The 13,028-nt window shown below is 46.0% G+C and overlaps 1 protein-coding gene across 22 annotated transcripts in view; it reads right to left on the bottom strand.

Moving 5' to 3' along the window:
- Positions 1–13,028, bottom strand: part of ATG13 (autophagy related 13) — a 47,857-nt gene that overhangs the window by 7,546 nt on the left and 27,283 nt on the right. For 6 of the 22 annotated variants that reach the window (XM_065595137.1, XM_042849221.2, XM_065595141.1 and 3 more), the window contains 6 exons: positions 10,219–10,315; positions 9,773–9,871; positions 8,740–8,833; positions 5,850–5,948; positions 1,501–1,611; positions 811–950 (listed from right to left, as the gene is read on the bottom strand). In XM_065595137.1, the coding sequence (XP_065451209.1) occupies positions 811–950; positions 1,501–1,611; positions 5,850–5,948; positions 8,740–8,833; positions 9,773–9,871; positions 10,219–10,315 (640 nt within the window). The remainder of the gene's footprint in view (positions 1–810; positions 951–1,500; positions 1,612–5,849; positions 5,949–8,739; positions 8,834–9,772; positions 9,872–10,218; positions 10,316–13,028) is intronic. The other 16 variants (XM_065595153.1, XM_065595148.1, XM_065595150.1 and 13 more) reach the window with 5 other exon arrangements.

The raw sequence follows: 13,028 nt of genomic DNA, 5'->3' as shown, positions 1-13,028 counted from the left end.
CAGGTTAATTTTCACTGGGTGGCTACTAATTATAGTCTCAAAACCTGATTTTCAGAAGTATTCAGCAGCTCTAAGAATCTGGTCCTCAGTCGTCCGGCAGGTGTTAGCCATTTGATAACGACTGGTTAGTCAAGGAGCACAGGCCAGTGCATTAGTGCTACTATAACATAAACAGGAGTTTTTTATTGAGTAGAAAACCAAGTTGGTTAAGATGTTTTCTATGGCAATTGTCCCGTGGCCACAAGAGAAGATGGAACCACAGGGGACAAAGATCTGGAAAAACAAACAGGAAGCGCTAACTGGCTGAGAGGGAGGTTAGGATTTCATGCAATTTGGAGTTTAAAGTTGCATTGTTTCCTGTTAGACAAGGACTCTTGCCCCCAAGGTTTCTTGATAGAACAGTTAAATAGCTGTTTTCTATCACTGATGCTTTACGACAATTCAGATGAAGCCTTTTTGGGAGGGTAAAATTTACTATTGAAGCCACCTCAACTTGCTGTTCATGGATCAGACAAATGACCCAGAAGTAGTGTTTTGATATTGAAATGACACAAGGTGCTCAGAGACTACGAGGGCCACAAAGTATAAGCAGATAGACTCGATCTTTATTTGAGGCGTTTTTCAGCTTCTCTGTGCTCAGACTGAGAGCTCCCGGCTTTTTTAAGGCAGAGCAGCCAATCTAGTGTTATTGATCAATTTAAAAGAACTGCCATTCAAATGCTTAAAAGAAAAGTCAGTTTTAAATTTGATTCAACTTTATACACTCACAGATGAACGATTAGAAGTGCTGCACCTCTTACTACGACCTACCTACTGGAAGGAGTAGCTGCTGAGTAGAGGGCTCCATCCAAAGGGGTGCACATTACCATTCTCTCATGGTCAGCCTGAGTGCCATGTGCTGGCTGGCTAGGAACTGGGGGCACCCCACCCTCCTTCCCTGGAACAATCAACTAAGGTGGAAAGGAATGATCAAGTTAGCAATCTCAAGACTGATACAGCAACACACTACAGCACTAGAGTGGATTCTCTAATGCCAGGAATAAGTTCTTTTTGGCTCTCCATTATATGCTCTGACTACACTCCTGCTAGAACATAGCAGTGACTTTCTGACAGGGAGCAAGAGAGGGGAAGTCATGTGGGAGGGGACTTTCCCAATGAGAGAATTCATATATCGCTTCCTTCCTAATTCTCTCTGATGCTGATTCAGTGTCATTTCTCCAGACTTATCCCTGGCCTTACCCTGTTCTCAGTGCAATGTCTCCATTCTACCCAGTGGAAAACACCTTGATTAAAGTCCCACTTCAGGTGATTCCAAGAGCATAGTAGAGCTACTTCCTGGCTTATTTGCTAGCACCATGTTTTTTTAATTACTTTAGATCCTTTGCAGTCTTGACCTAGCTGCATACAGAGGCATGCAATGGTTTTAAGGGATGTCTTAGCTGTGACACGCTTAGTGGCTGTGGTGCAAGCCACATTCATTCTCCCAACCTCTAAGAGTACCTGATGAGGATGTGCAGCATTCAAACCACCAGCAAAGATTACTGGATACCCCAGGTCAGCTGATCCAACTCCCAGGGCAGCAGGCTGATAGGAAAGACGAGAGCTGGAAAGCTAAGAAACAAGAGAAAAAATACAAAGAGGGGCAAAGAGAGAGGAGAGAGAAAGGGGAGAGGGAAAGCCCCCACAGTCTGAATAGTTATCAGAATCACTGGAGAAAGAACAGGAGATGTCACAGAGGCACAGTACATGCATGGCTCTGGACTACCAGAGTGCCTCAAAGATTTATATGGGAACCAATGCCCAAGGTTTGATTTAATTTATCTATTTTAAAACAAATCAGCCTTGTAACAGAAAGAGGATAAAGGTTTGGCCTTAAAACAAGCCTGGTTTGAATGGGAGAGAGAATGTAGGGAAAGCCTGCATGACAGCTCTTGCATCACATACTGGAGAAAGGACCAGCGCAACCACTTCAAAACTCATTGAAAAGCTCATATAAACACTGGCATTTTAAAGCCACTTCCTCATCAGGGATTCAAGCTCTCAGCATACTTACTGCAAACACAGGGGGATGTAGCAGGAATGAAGGACACCCCCCACCTAATCAAAGGAAACAAACCTTGGCCATAGGACATACAGGCCCTCAAGCTTGCTAGCTAAAAAGAAAACCAGCAAGCTAAGCCCCACAAGATTTCCTCCCAGTATCCCAAACCCAACCAGAAGGATGAGCATCAGGAGATGCTCCCCATCTTCAGCCACCTCTTCTCAATCACTTGATCCTAATTAGAAACACAGCTAGTGGGATCAATAGGAATCCTGTTTGTTCTTCTGACCTCAGAAGCAGCACTCTGTTAGGAGCCATGTATCACATGATATCCTCAATTGAGACAAGGTGGGTGAGGTAATATCTTTTATTGGACCAATTTCTGTTGGTAAAAGATATACAAGCTTTCAAGCTTAAAGAAGCTCTTCTTCAGGTCTGGGAAAGGTTCTCAGTGTCACAGCTAAATACAAGGTGGAAGAGATTGTTTAGCATAAGTAATTAACACATATTCTAAGGGAACATTTCAGAAGTGGCTTGCTAACTCCATGTAGTCACAGGATGAAAAGGGGAGGGCAATGAGTTACAGATTGTTGTAATAAGCCATAAATCCAGTGGTTTTTTTAAGACCATGATTTTTAGAGTCTAGCAAAGTTATGAAGTTAAGTTCCCAGGCTCATCTTTTGAAGGTTTTCTTTGAGGACGAGGATGAGAGATCAGATATAAAGCGATCACTTTGTGAAAAGTGTGCACCCACTCATGATAGGGTATTTTTGTCTTCTAACCTTTTCCTATACAAGTTCACTTGAGAGCATAGTGATTGCCTGATTTCACCCATATAGTTTTTATTGGGGCATTTAATGCACTGGATGAGATATATCACATATTGTGATAGGCATGTGCAGGACCCATGGATTTTGAAAGGTGTGGAGATAGGTCTGCCAGTTTTGCATCTGTTATGGCAGGGTCTGGTGCTGCTTTGAGTTGGTGGATCCTAGTCTCTGGGAAGCTTGCTTTGGATAGTGAGGTTGGGAGGTTGTTTGAAGGCCAGAAGAGGGGGCTGGAGAAAGATTTCTTTCAGGAGGTGGTCCCCATGAAGTACGGGTTGTAATTGTTTAATGATACCCCATATTTGTTCCAGTGTGAGGTGGTAGGTGACAACTAGAGGTGTGTGGTCGGAGGGTTCCCCCCCCATATTGAAGCAGGTTCTCTTAGGGTATTTGGGTGACCCATTCCATGATGTGATCTATTTTTCTGGTGGAGTGTCCTTATTTGGTGAAGGTGTGTATCCTGGACTTTCTTCTCAGAGCATATTCTGTGGTATCTGAGGGCCTGGCTGTAGATAACAGATTTCTTGGTGTGTTTGGGGTGGTTACTGGATCTGTGAAGGTAAGTAGGGTGATCCAGGAGTTTCTTGTATATAGTTATCTGTTGAATGCCATTACTGAAGCTAATTGTGGTGTCCAGAAAGTTGATGCCGGTGCGGTAGTGTTCTAGAGAGAGTTTGATAGATGGGTAGTGGTTGTAGAAATTGTGGTGGAAATCTATGATGGGTGGGTCTGACACATGCCTATCACATCTGGTGCACTAAATGCCCTAACAACAACTGTGGGGGGGGAAATCAGACACTCACTACGCTCTTAACTGAATTCACACAGAAAAATGATAAAAGACAAAAAACACCATATCACTCACGGATGAACACTTTTCACAAAACGGTCACAAGACCCGACCCCCAGGACATGAAGGGTTCTTCCACTGGTGTAGGTGCTCCACCTCCATCAACCTAGAACTGTCTACACTGGAGGTAACTCAGCTTAATTACATCACTCAGGGATGTGGATTTTTCACACCACATGAGATGTAGCTAATGCCGATATAAGTTCCCAGTGTAGACCAGCCCTCAGTACCTTTCCCAGAGCTGAAGAGGAGCCGCAAGAGGTAGCTTGAAAGCTTGTCTCTCTCACCTACAGAAGTTGGTTCAATAAAAGATATTACCTCACCCACCCAGGGACTGACATGGCTACAACACTGAATCCCCAAGTAAATCAGTACTCCGAGTGCTGACATTTTTGAGGTGGGGCCTGACAATTTAAGGCTGCCCACAGATATCAGCTGGGCTCCTTCTAGAGTCTGGGTTAAGCTGGATGGAGTGGTCTCTTCTCACAAACCAGGCTGGCCCAGTCTCAAGAACTCTTATTTTGCTAGGAGCATCATCTGATGGTACTCGGACTTTCATAGGGCTTTCTGCTCCCCAGAGAGTCCCCAGTCCCTCAGGGAACTCTAGGGGCCAGTCTTTCTCTTTATTTAAAAAGTCCCCCAACTCATGCAGACATCCCTTCCCATCACTACCCGGTGATTTACTATGAATTAAGACAGCCAGTCTCTCTTCACCAGACACTGTCAACTTGAAATTCAATTCATTTTTAAAAGTGGAGTTAAAAGTAACCTCAGCCCTGCACCTGCCACTCAGATCCCCAGCAATGTGTGTGATTTTATAATAAAAATGTTTCTGTTCTATAAAAATGATTCTCTCCCCTGTTGCTGTGTGAAAGATCCAGACTTACAGGAGAAACCTACCTGACTAGTCAGGGGAGATATAGAAACTGACTATACAAAGTGCTGTGAGAAGCACAAAATAAACAAACAAGAGTAGAGAATAGACATTTTTCTAGTCCTCTTAGGTGTTGCTTGTAATAACCAGAGATCAAACATTTTCAGACAGAGTGGTGGGATTTTTTTCAAGTTAACAGTGTCTCAACTTTAACACTCTTGGAACAAGTGCCACGTTACAGGAGGGACAGGTTCCAGAGCCAGAGGCTACTCCTGAGAGAACACTTCAAGCACTATCCACTGATGCCTGTTGTGTCATATGGGTAACAGATGATGGTCTCTAAGTTCCTGCAATCAGAACACGTGAGTAACAAGCAAACATCCTGACTGGGGAAGAGAATGAGGTCAAGATCCTCAAAGATATTTAGGTACTTAACTCTGATTGATTTCAGTGGGAGTTAGGACCTAAATACCGTTTAGGATCTGAGCCCTCGACAACCACAGATGAAATCCTGTCTCCATTGAAGCTAGTGGCCAATCTCCCATTGACTTGAGAGGGGTCAGGATTTTACCCCAGATGTTTACATTGAAATGCTTCAAAGCACACTGTCAAGATGGGGCATTCAATTCATTTTTGCCTTCCAAGACCCTCTAAGTCTAAGACCTTTGCCACCCCTCCCCTTTTCTTTACTCCCTGCCTACTTCTCAAGAAGAGCTGCCTAAAGCTCCTCTATCGCTTGTCAATAAGAAGCCTTGTGTCTGTGAGGTGGTCGCTGGTATCACAGGAGGTATGCTGGGCCTCCCTCCCTGCAGAGGTGAGGAATGCTGCTTCTTTCCCAAGCCCCTGCCAGCCAACAAAGCACTGTGCACTTTGAGAAATTAAATTTCTTCTACCCACTGCAGTCAAGATCCCTTGAAACCTTGACAAGACACCCTCCCCCCTTGACCTCTCAAATTGCATGCATTGGTTGCTTCCTATAGGGCTGCTGCTCAGTGCTACGCAGCAAGTAGTTTTTAGTTTAAAGAGCACTGGAGCAAACAAACAAAAAAACCTGCTATAGAAAGAATCACAGACATTGCGAACAGCTCTAACCAGAATAAAAAGCCCATCCCATTTTGGGCTGAGCAGCTTCTTCAGCATAAGGAAGCATCAAACAGATTTATTTCCCAATGTACACTCTGGATAGTCAAACTTGTACCTTCCTCCATTTTTAAAGTACTATCAGGCCATAGATACTGTATTCTATTGTGAACTCACTTGATGTGAAAAGGCCAGTCCCATCATAGGGACCTTCAAGGTGTCCATCACCACAGGAGGAGGGGTCTGAAAATGTGCCTTAGTGACAGTAAAAACACACTGTGCAATACACAGACACACAGAGGAAAACAAGGAAGGAAGAAAGAGAAAAGGACTTGAGAGAAGAACTGAAAAGAGTTGGATGAACTGAACACTAGTGAGGAGCTTCTATGGCTAGAGCAGTCAGACAGCTTTATGCATGGTAAAATTCTCAGTACGGCCAGAAATTAATTTAATTTGTAAAGGCGTCAGTCTTGCAGTGAACCGCTCCCCATCACAACTCCAGAGAGAATGAGACATAAAGCAATTGGCAAAATCTCCATTGCACAGCTTACTAAGACCGCTAGTCACTTCATGAAGGCTATGCTGAGGGGCTCTTGGGAACAGCTGAGACTGATTTTGATTTGAACACATACAAGTTGTCTATATTTTGATGGTCTCCCCTTCAGATGTAGCTAGTGTTCCAAAACTGTAAACTCTGATGGGCAGGGAACATGTCTCTGTGTGTGCCTGTGCAACACTCAGCCCAATGGGGCCATGATCCAGGCTGAGGCCTCTGGGCACTACCACGATCCAAATCATTTTTATACCAGAACACAGCAATTGGAGCAGGGCCATAAGTGGAAATTGGCAATTTGTGGCATTAAAAATTGTCTAGCAGAGGGTGCCTGATGTGAGAGGGGTGGACCATCCATGGGAAATCCTGGTCCCTCCCACCGCACCAGGTCTGTCTCCCAGCTTCCTGGCAGCACAGTTCCATTGGAATCACATTAGCAGGTACAATCCTTGAACACTTTGGTGTTCTCCACGGAAAATACAATGCAGGGTAGTCTGCATCTTTTCTGGTAAGCTCTGCAAGGCTAAAAGGAGGAGGATGTGTTCCGCCAATCTTGTGTTTACCCCCTCCCAATATATGGATCCCTGGATAGGCCTATTTGAGGTTCAGCAGCAAAGAGTGGCTGAGCCTCCCTTCCACTCAGTAGGAATGTGGGATGCAGCTTTGGGGGGGACACAGTCTGTATGTACAGGGTCCAGTGCACAGACAGGTCTCAGTACAGGACCTGGACTTTTAGGTGTTTATAAATATATAAAGATGGTTTGTCTTTTTTCAGTGTATGTTGTCCCCTTATAGTGCCTTTTTAAACGCTGCCTTTGGCCAGAAAGGTTGACAATTGCTTTACATCTGATCATACTACGTATGTAAATTATAAACCATGCAGCAGTGGTACCAGAGGCTGCTGTTAGTCACCAATCCTCAAAGCACTGATGGTTTCATAGAGCTTTTCTTCCAAGATTAGAAAGATTCATGCCCTCCGAAAAGACACCCGATGGCAATTTATTTCACATCATTGTTACTATTATGTAACTAACTCTGGCTATGAGCGATTGAGACAGGGACCAGTAAAAATTTTGTCATGAACATTAATAGGTATTAACACCATTTATTGAAAGGCAGAGAGCATGGGGCTGAGCCTCAAACAAGTCTCTTGTGCTGGTCGTCTAGCAACCAACAGCTTTACTCTCTCAGACTTACCATGAGCACTCCCTGGCTGATTCAACATTGTTGGGTGAACCGGTCATCAAAATATCAGTGAGGGACAAGAGAGGCCTGCTGAGATGTATTTAATTTGATAAATCTAGTAATAAATCCATTTAGTAATAGTTTATCAGATTGATCACCTTGAGGCAATAAGTGACCCAAAGCAAACTCATTCAAATGAGAAAAACATTCTCAAACTGCATTTCACTTTGGTCCATAGTAACACAGACACATAAAAAATGAACTAGAGATCTTAAAGTTCACCAGAGCCACTTAATTTTGCAGAGAATTAGACTGAATGTTCTTGATCTTCTAAAGCTACAGGAGAACAGATAATCTGACCAAGCTTTAGTTAGAGAGCTATAGAAATTACAAACAGGAAAAGCGGGGGTGGGGGGGTGAAACTGGTTGAAAAGGGGGAAGAAGACTGCTAGAAATTTTGAAGTTGTTTCCATTTTGTGGGGTTCGAAATGGACCCATTTTCTGTTTTTTGCATTGTTTCCAGAGATATTTTAAATGAAAACAATTATGCAAATGCTTCCATTTATTGAAAACTGCATTTGCAGTAAGAAAATGCAGATTTAAATAAACAAAAATGGATCAATTTTTAAAAGGGTCTCCGAAAATTTTGCAAAAAAATGTTTAATAGACATTTTTTCATGAACAGTTTAAAAATGATGAAATGAGTGGAAAATTTCAACCAGCTCTAGAAAAGACCTACTAGGTCCCATATAATTCACCCCAAGGATCAATGCAGAACTGTTCCCCATCAGGTACTTGTTAGTGTTTGTCCAGTCTAGTTTTAGATGCTCCAAGTGATAGGGCTTCCACCCCTTTCCTAGACTAGTTCCATGGGCTAGGAGACTGCAAAGTAAGGTAAGTGTTCTCCTGATACTCCTCCTCTCAATTCAAGGCTATTACACCTAGTTATACTGCTTGGCCTTATCTGAATTCATTCGTTTCTTTATAGTGTTTATCCCCTAGACATATCTGTAGACTGCTGTTTCCCTCTTCAAAGATTGCTTAGCCCAGTTACATGATTTAGTTTTTGAATCCTTCCTCATAAATCAGTCCCTTCTGTCCCCTGGAGTCTTGCTGGAATTAGCATCCACCTGGGTTTTACAAAGAGGGGAGCAAAGTCTGGGCAATACATATGTATAAGTAAACAAATTTTAATTACAGAAACTGAACACACAGCATACTGCTGTTAGATTGTAAACCTGCTACTTCAGAGGACATATGCTGAGCTGCATTAAAGGGAATTAATTGTTCAACTTGCCTTTGGGACTGAAGGAGCTCATTTTCTCCTACCTGGGATGGAGGGGAGGTGGAGAAAGAGGTAGTGCACACTTCCTGGGAGTCTTCCACTGATGGGTATGCTGCCCCATTGTCCTCACCAGTCGTTCTAGAGCAACAAGAGGAGAGAAATTTCACGATAGGAATATTCCATAAGACAAAAAGAAATAATGAAAAGTATTCATAGATTCCAAGGCCAGAGGGACCATTGTGATCATCTAGTCTATTGCGTGAGACTCAGATGCTGCAGGAGGACAGAGTATTTGGGTGGAGTTGAAAGACGAATTACGAAGGGGCTCTGATTCTTTCTTTGGCAGGGCTGAAGAGAACACTGTCAGGAGTTTAAGTCCTTCGAGCTTAGAACTTTCCAAAGGACGAGGTGCTTCCTCCTCCATCTGGTTTCTTTTTCAAAGAGAAAAGGTTTTGATATACTGACCAACAGAACCAGCTTTGGTGTTGGCAAATATTGGACCAATACCAAATTTGGACCTGGGACCAATACCAAATATTGTGCCACTGCTCTTGATTAGATCATCATCACAGGAATTTTAGAGAAGGCAAACTTCATGCACTTATTTCCTCCATTCTTACTTACATATGTACCCTACTGCTGAGGGAAAATCTGAACCCTGTGAGCTTTTCCACACTGATATGCACCTATGCGAATTCCTATAAATGCACGCTTCCGTGACACCAGGTTCTGTACCAAGTGTCTTGCATGATAATGGATACACTTTCCATTCCGTACAATATGTAATCAGATAACTCCATCACTGACACAAAGGAGATTGCACCCTGACTGCTAAATGATCTAGAATGCTACAGCAAGAAGTTAGGACCATTGAGAATCCTCTGAGGCTAGCTGCACTCAAACCTCTAAACCAGAGGGGGAAATGCTGCCTTTCCTCACATGCTCCATTTCTAATAAGAGTGACACTGATCCTGCAGTCCTCCTTTACGCCCAGTCAGCAGGTGCTAGAGAAGGCTCTGTACTTGGGCATAAGAATGCCTTCATTTATAGCCCGTGACCACATCTCTGTTTCCTCACCTGTAATTGCAGGGGTGCATGGGCGAGGAGCTGGGGTAGGGACGGTCCACAAAGTGATCAATGATAATCCCCATGATAGGTGGGGTCCTCTCAAACTGCCTGTAACGCAACAAGCAAATGGTGTTATTGATAAGACTGGCTTCCCCTCTCTACTGTGTCCCCACTCATTCCCAAAGAGTCCCTTGTATCTATTAATGGGGACCAGAGCATCGCCACAATTCAACCCTGCAACTCCAAGCATGAACCAGTGACATGGTGTTCTGGAGTCTGGCTCAGGGCTACCCAAATACTCCCCCTCTGCAAGACTTGAGGATCCAGGAGGATGTTTAATGTGAGAATACCTAAGCTGGAATGAGGAACTGTGAGGAAGAGATTTAAGGGCTCAGGGAACGAGAGGCTTAATGGTTTCTTAGAAGATGCTTTTTGGGCTGACCATGTTTCCTCACCTAGTTGAAATGAAGGCCAGGTTGATTCTGTAGGCACAAGACAGAGTGATGGTGCCCAATGGGGTACCCACTGTTCCAACACGGACAGTCTGGAAACCTAAAGGGATAGAAGAGTGGTTATCAGTTTCACTAGCTTCTTGTGATGGTCATAAAGGTTGATTATTTCTATTCCATACACCCAATCTGGATTATATCTTCCTAAACTCTGTTTCATTAATCCCTCCATTTTGAGCTCTGAACAAAAACAGGAAGGGAAAACAGCAGCAATACGTTGTCTTGTGGTATCTGTCTTACTGTCACCCTAGACAGCTGCACTGCCTGAAATTCCAGTCCTGGCCCCACACATAGCTTTGCTGATGCCATTCAGGAAAGAGGGGCATCACCTACTGCTATTCCAGTCCTAAACCGTACAGCTGCACCTCAGTTCTACTATTTCAGTCCTGGACTGCTAGAGTAGAAGTGACCATCATCGTGAACGTTGTCAAAGTTCTAAGGGTAGGCCTCTCTGGACAAGGGTTATGTCTTGAGTCAGTAGAGGGCTTCTCATGCTAGGGGAAGTGTTACCAAGGGTAGGGGTCCCCAGGCTATGGTTAGGCCTGTGGTCGTTAGGGATCCATGGCTAGGGTTGCTAAGGGCCCAGCTTCCCAGGCAGGAGTTAGGGTTTCTAAGGGTTTGGGGGGAGGGATAGCTCAGTGGTTTGAGCACTAGCTTGCTAAACCCAGGGTTGTGAGTTCAATCCTTGAGGGGGCCACTTAGGGATCTCGGGCAAAATCAGTACTTGGTCCTGCTAGTGAAGGCAGGGGGCTGGACTTGATGATTTTTCAAGGTCCCTTCCAGTTCTAGAAGATGGGATATCTCCATTAATGTATTATTTATTTATTTATTAGGGTTGGCCTCTCCAGACTAGGTTTAGGCCTGGGTTCAGTGGGGCTCTCTGGCCTAGGGTTAGGATCCACAGAGTAGGATTATGCCTGGGGTCAGTTGGGCTCCCTGGGCTAGGATTAGGATTACTCAGGGTAGGCATGTTGGGGACAGTGTTATGCCTAGGGCCAGTAAGGCACTCCAGGCTGGTGTTACTAAGGTAGTGGGCCCTGGGCTAGGGTGACCAGGGGTCTGGTTTTTGACCAGAACACCGAGTCGAAAAGGGACCCTGGCGGCTCTGGTCAGCACCACCGACTGGACTGTTAAAAGTCCAGTCGGCGGTGCTGCAGAGCTAAGGCAGGTTAGTCCTTACCTGTCCTGGCTGGCGCCGTGCTGCGCTCCAGAAATGGCCAGCAAGCCCTTACCTGTCCTGGCTCCGCGTGCTGCCCCCTGCCCTGGCTCCACACTCTGCAGACAAGAGCAGCGCGTGGAGCCTCCTAGCACCCCCACCTAGGGGCCGGACCTGCTGGTTGTTTGCTGCTTCCGGGGCATGCACAGCGCAGTGCCAGCATAGGCACGGGAAGTAGGGCTGCAGGTGCTGCTTCCCGTGCCTATGCCCTGCTCCCGGCCCTCCACCCCCTCACCTCAGCACCCCCACTACTAAAAATGTTCCAGTGCCACTGGGTGCCAGGACAGGCAGGCAGCCTGCCTTAGCCCCTCTGCCGCGCCGCTGACCGGGAGCCACCCGAGGTAACCCTGAGCCCCCCCCTGCACCCCTCATTTCTGGCCCCACCCCAGAGCCCGCACCCCCAGTAAGAGCCCTCAACCCCTCCTACACCCCCAACCCTCTGCCCCAGCCCAGTGAAAGTGAGCGAGGGTGGGGGGAGAGCGAGCCACCAAGGGAGGGGGAATGTAGTGAACAGGGGGCGTGGCCTTGGGTAAGGGGGGGGGGCCTCAAGGAAGGGGCAGGGCTTGGGTGTTCAGTTTTGTGTGACTAGAAAGTTGGCAAACCTACCCTGGGCTATCACTAGGCTTGGAGCTTGTAGGGCTCCTCTGACCAGGGTTAGGATTACTAAGGGTAGAGTTCCCTCAGCTAGAATTAGGCCTGTGGCCAACAGGGATCCTCAAGCTAGGGATAAGGTTACTAGAGTTATGCCTGCGGTCAGCAGGGCTTCCTGAGCTAGAGTTAGGATTGCTGAAGGCAGTGGTCTCCAGGCTAGGGTTAGGGTTACTAAGGATAGGCATCTCTGGACTACAGTTACGCCTGGGTTTAGTGTGCCTTCTTGAGCTAGGGTTAGGGTTTTTAAGGGTAGGCTTCCCCAGGCTAGGGTGACGCCTGGGTCAGTAGGGCTCTCTGCCCTAGGGTTAGATTACCAAAGATAGGATCCCCAGGCTATCAATAGGCTTGGGACCAGTAGGGCTCCACCGACCAGGGTTAGGGTTATTAAGGGTAGACTTCTCTGGCCTACATTTAGGCCTGGGAACAGTAGGGCTCTCCATCCTATGGTCAGAGTTACTAAGGGCAAGGATCTATGGGCCAGGGTTATGCCTGGCATCAGTAGAGCTCCCCAGACTGGGGTTTGGGTTACAAAGAGTAGGGATTCCTGGGATAGGATTAGTCCTGTAGCCAGTAGGGATCTTCAGGCTAGAGTTTGGGTTACTAAGGGAAGGCCTCTCCAGGTCAGGGTTGTGCCAAGACTCAGTAGGTCTCCTCTGACTAGGGTTAGGGTTACCAAGGATAGAAGTCCCTGGGTGAGGGTTAGGATTACTAAGGGTAGGCCTCGCTGGGCCAGGTTTAGGACTGGGGTCAGTAGAGCTTCCCAGGCGAGGGGAGGGATCCCTGGTCTAAATTTAGACCTTTAGTTAATAGGATTCCTTGGGCTACAGTTAGGGTTAGGTAGCGCTCCCAGGGCTGGGGTTAGGGTTACCAAGGGTAGCCCTCTCCAGGC

Source organism: Chrysemys picta, chromosome 4 (assembly GCF_011386835.1).
Source record: "Chrysemys picta bellii isolate R12L10 chromosome 4, ASM1138683v2, whole genome shotgun sequence".
Lineage (NCBI taxonomy): Eukaryota > Metazoa > Chordata > Testudines > Emydidae > Chrysemys > Chrysemys picta.
Note: the sequence above shows the minus strand (reverse complement) of the source record. Positions and strands in the feature narration are given on the sequence as shown.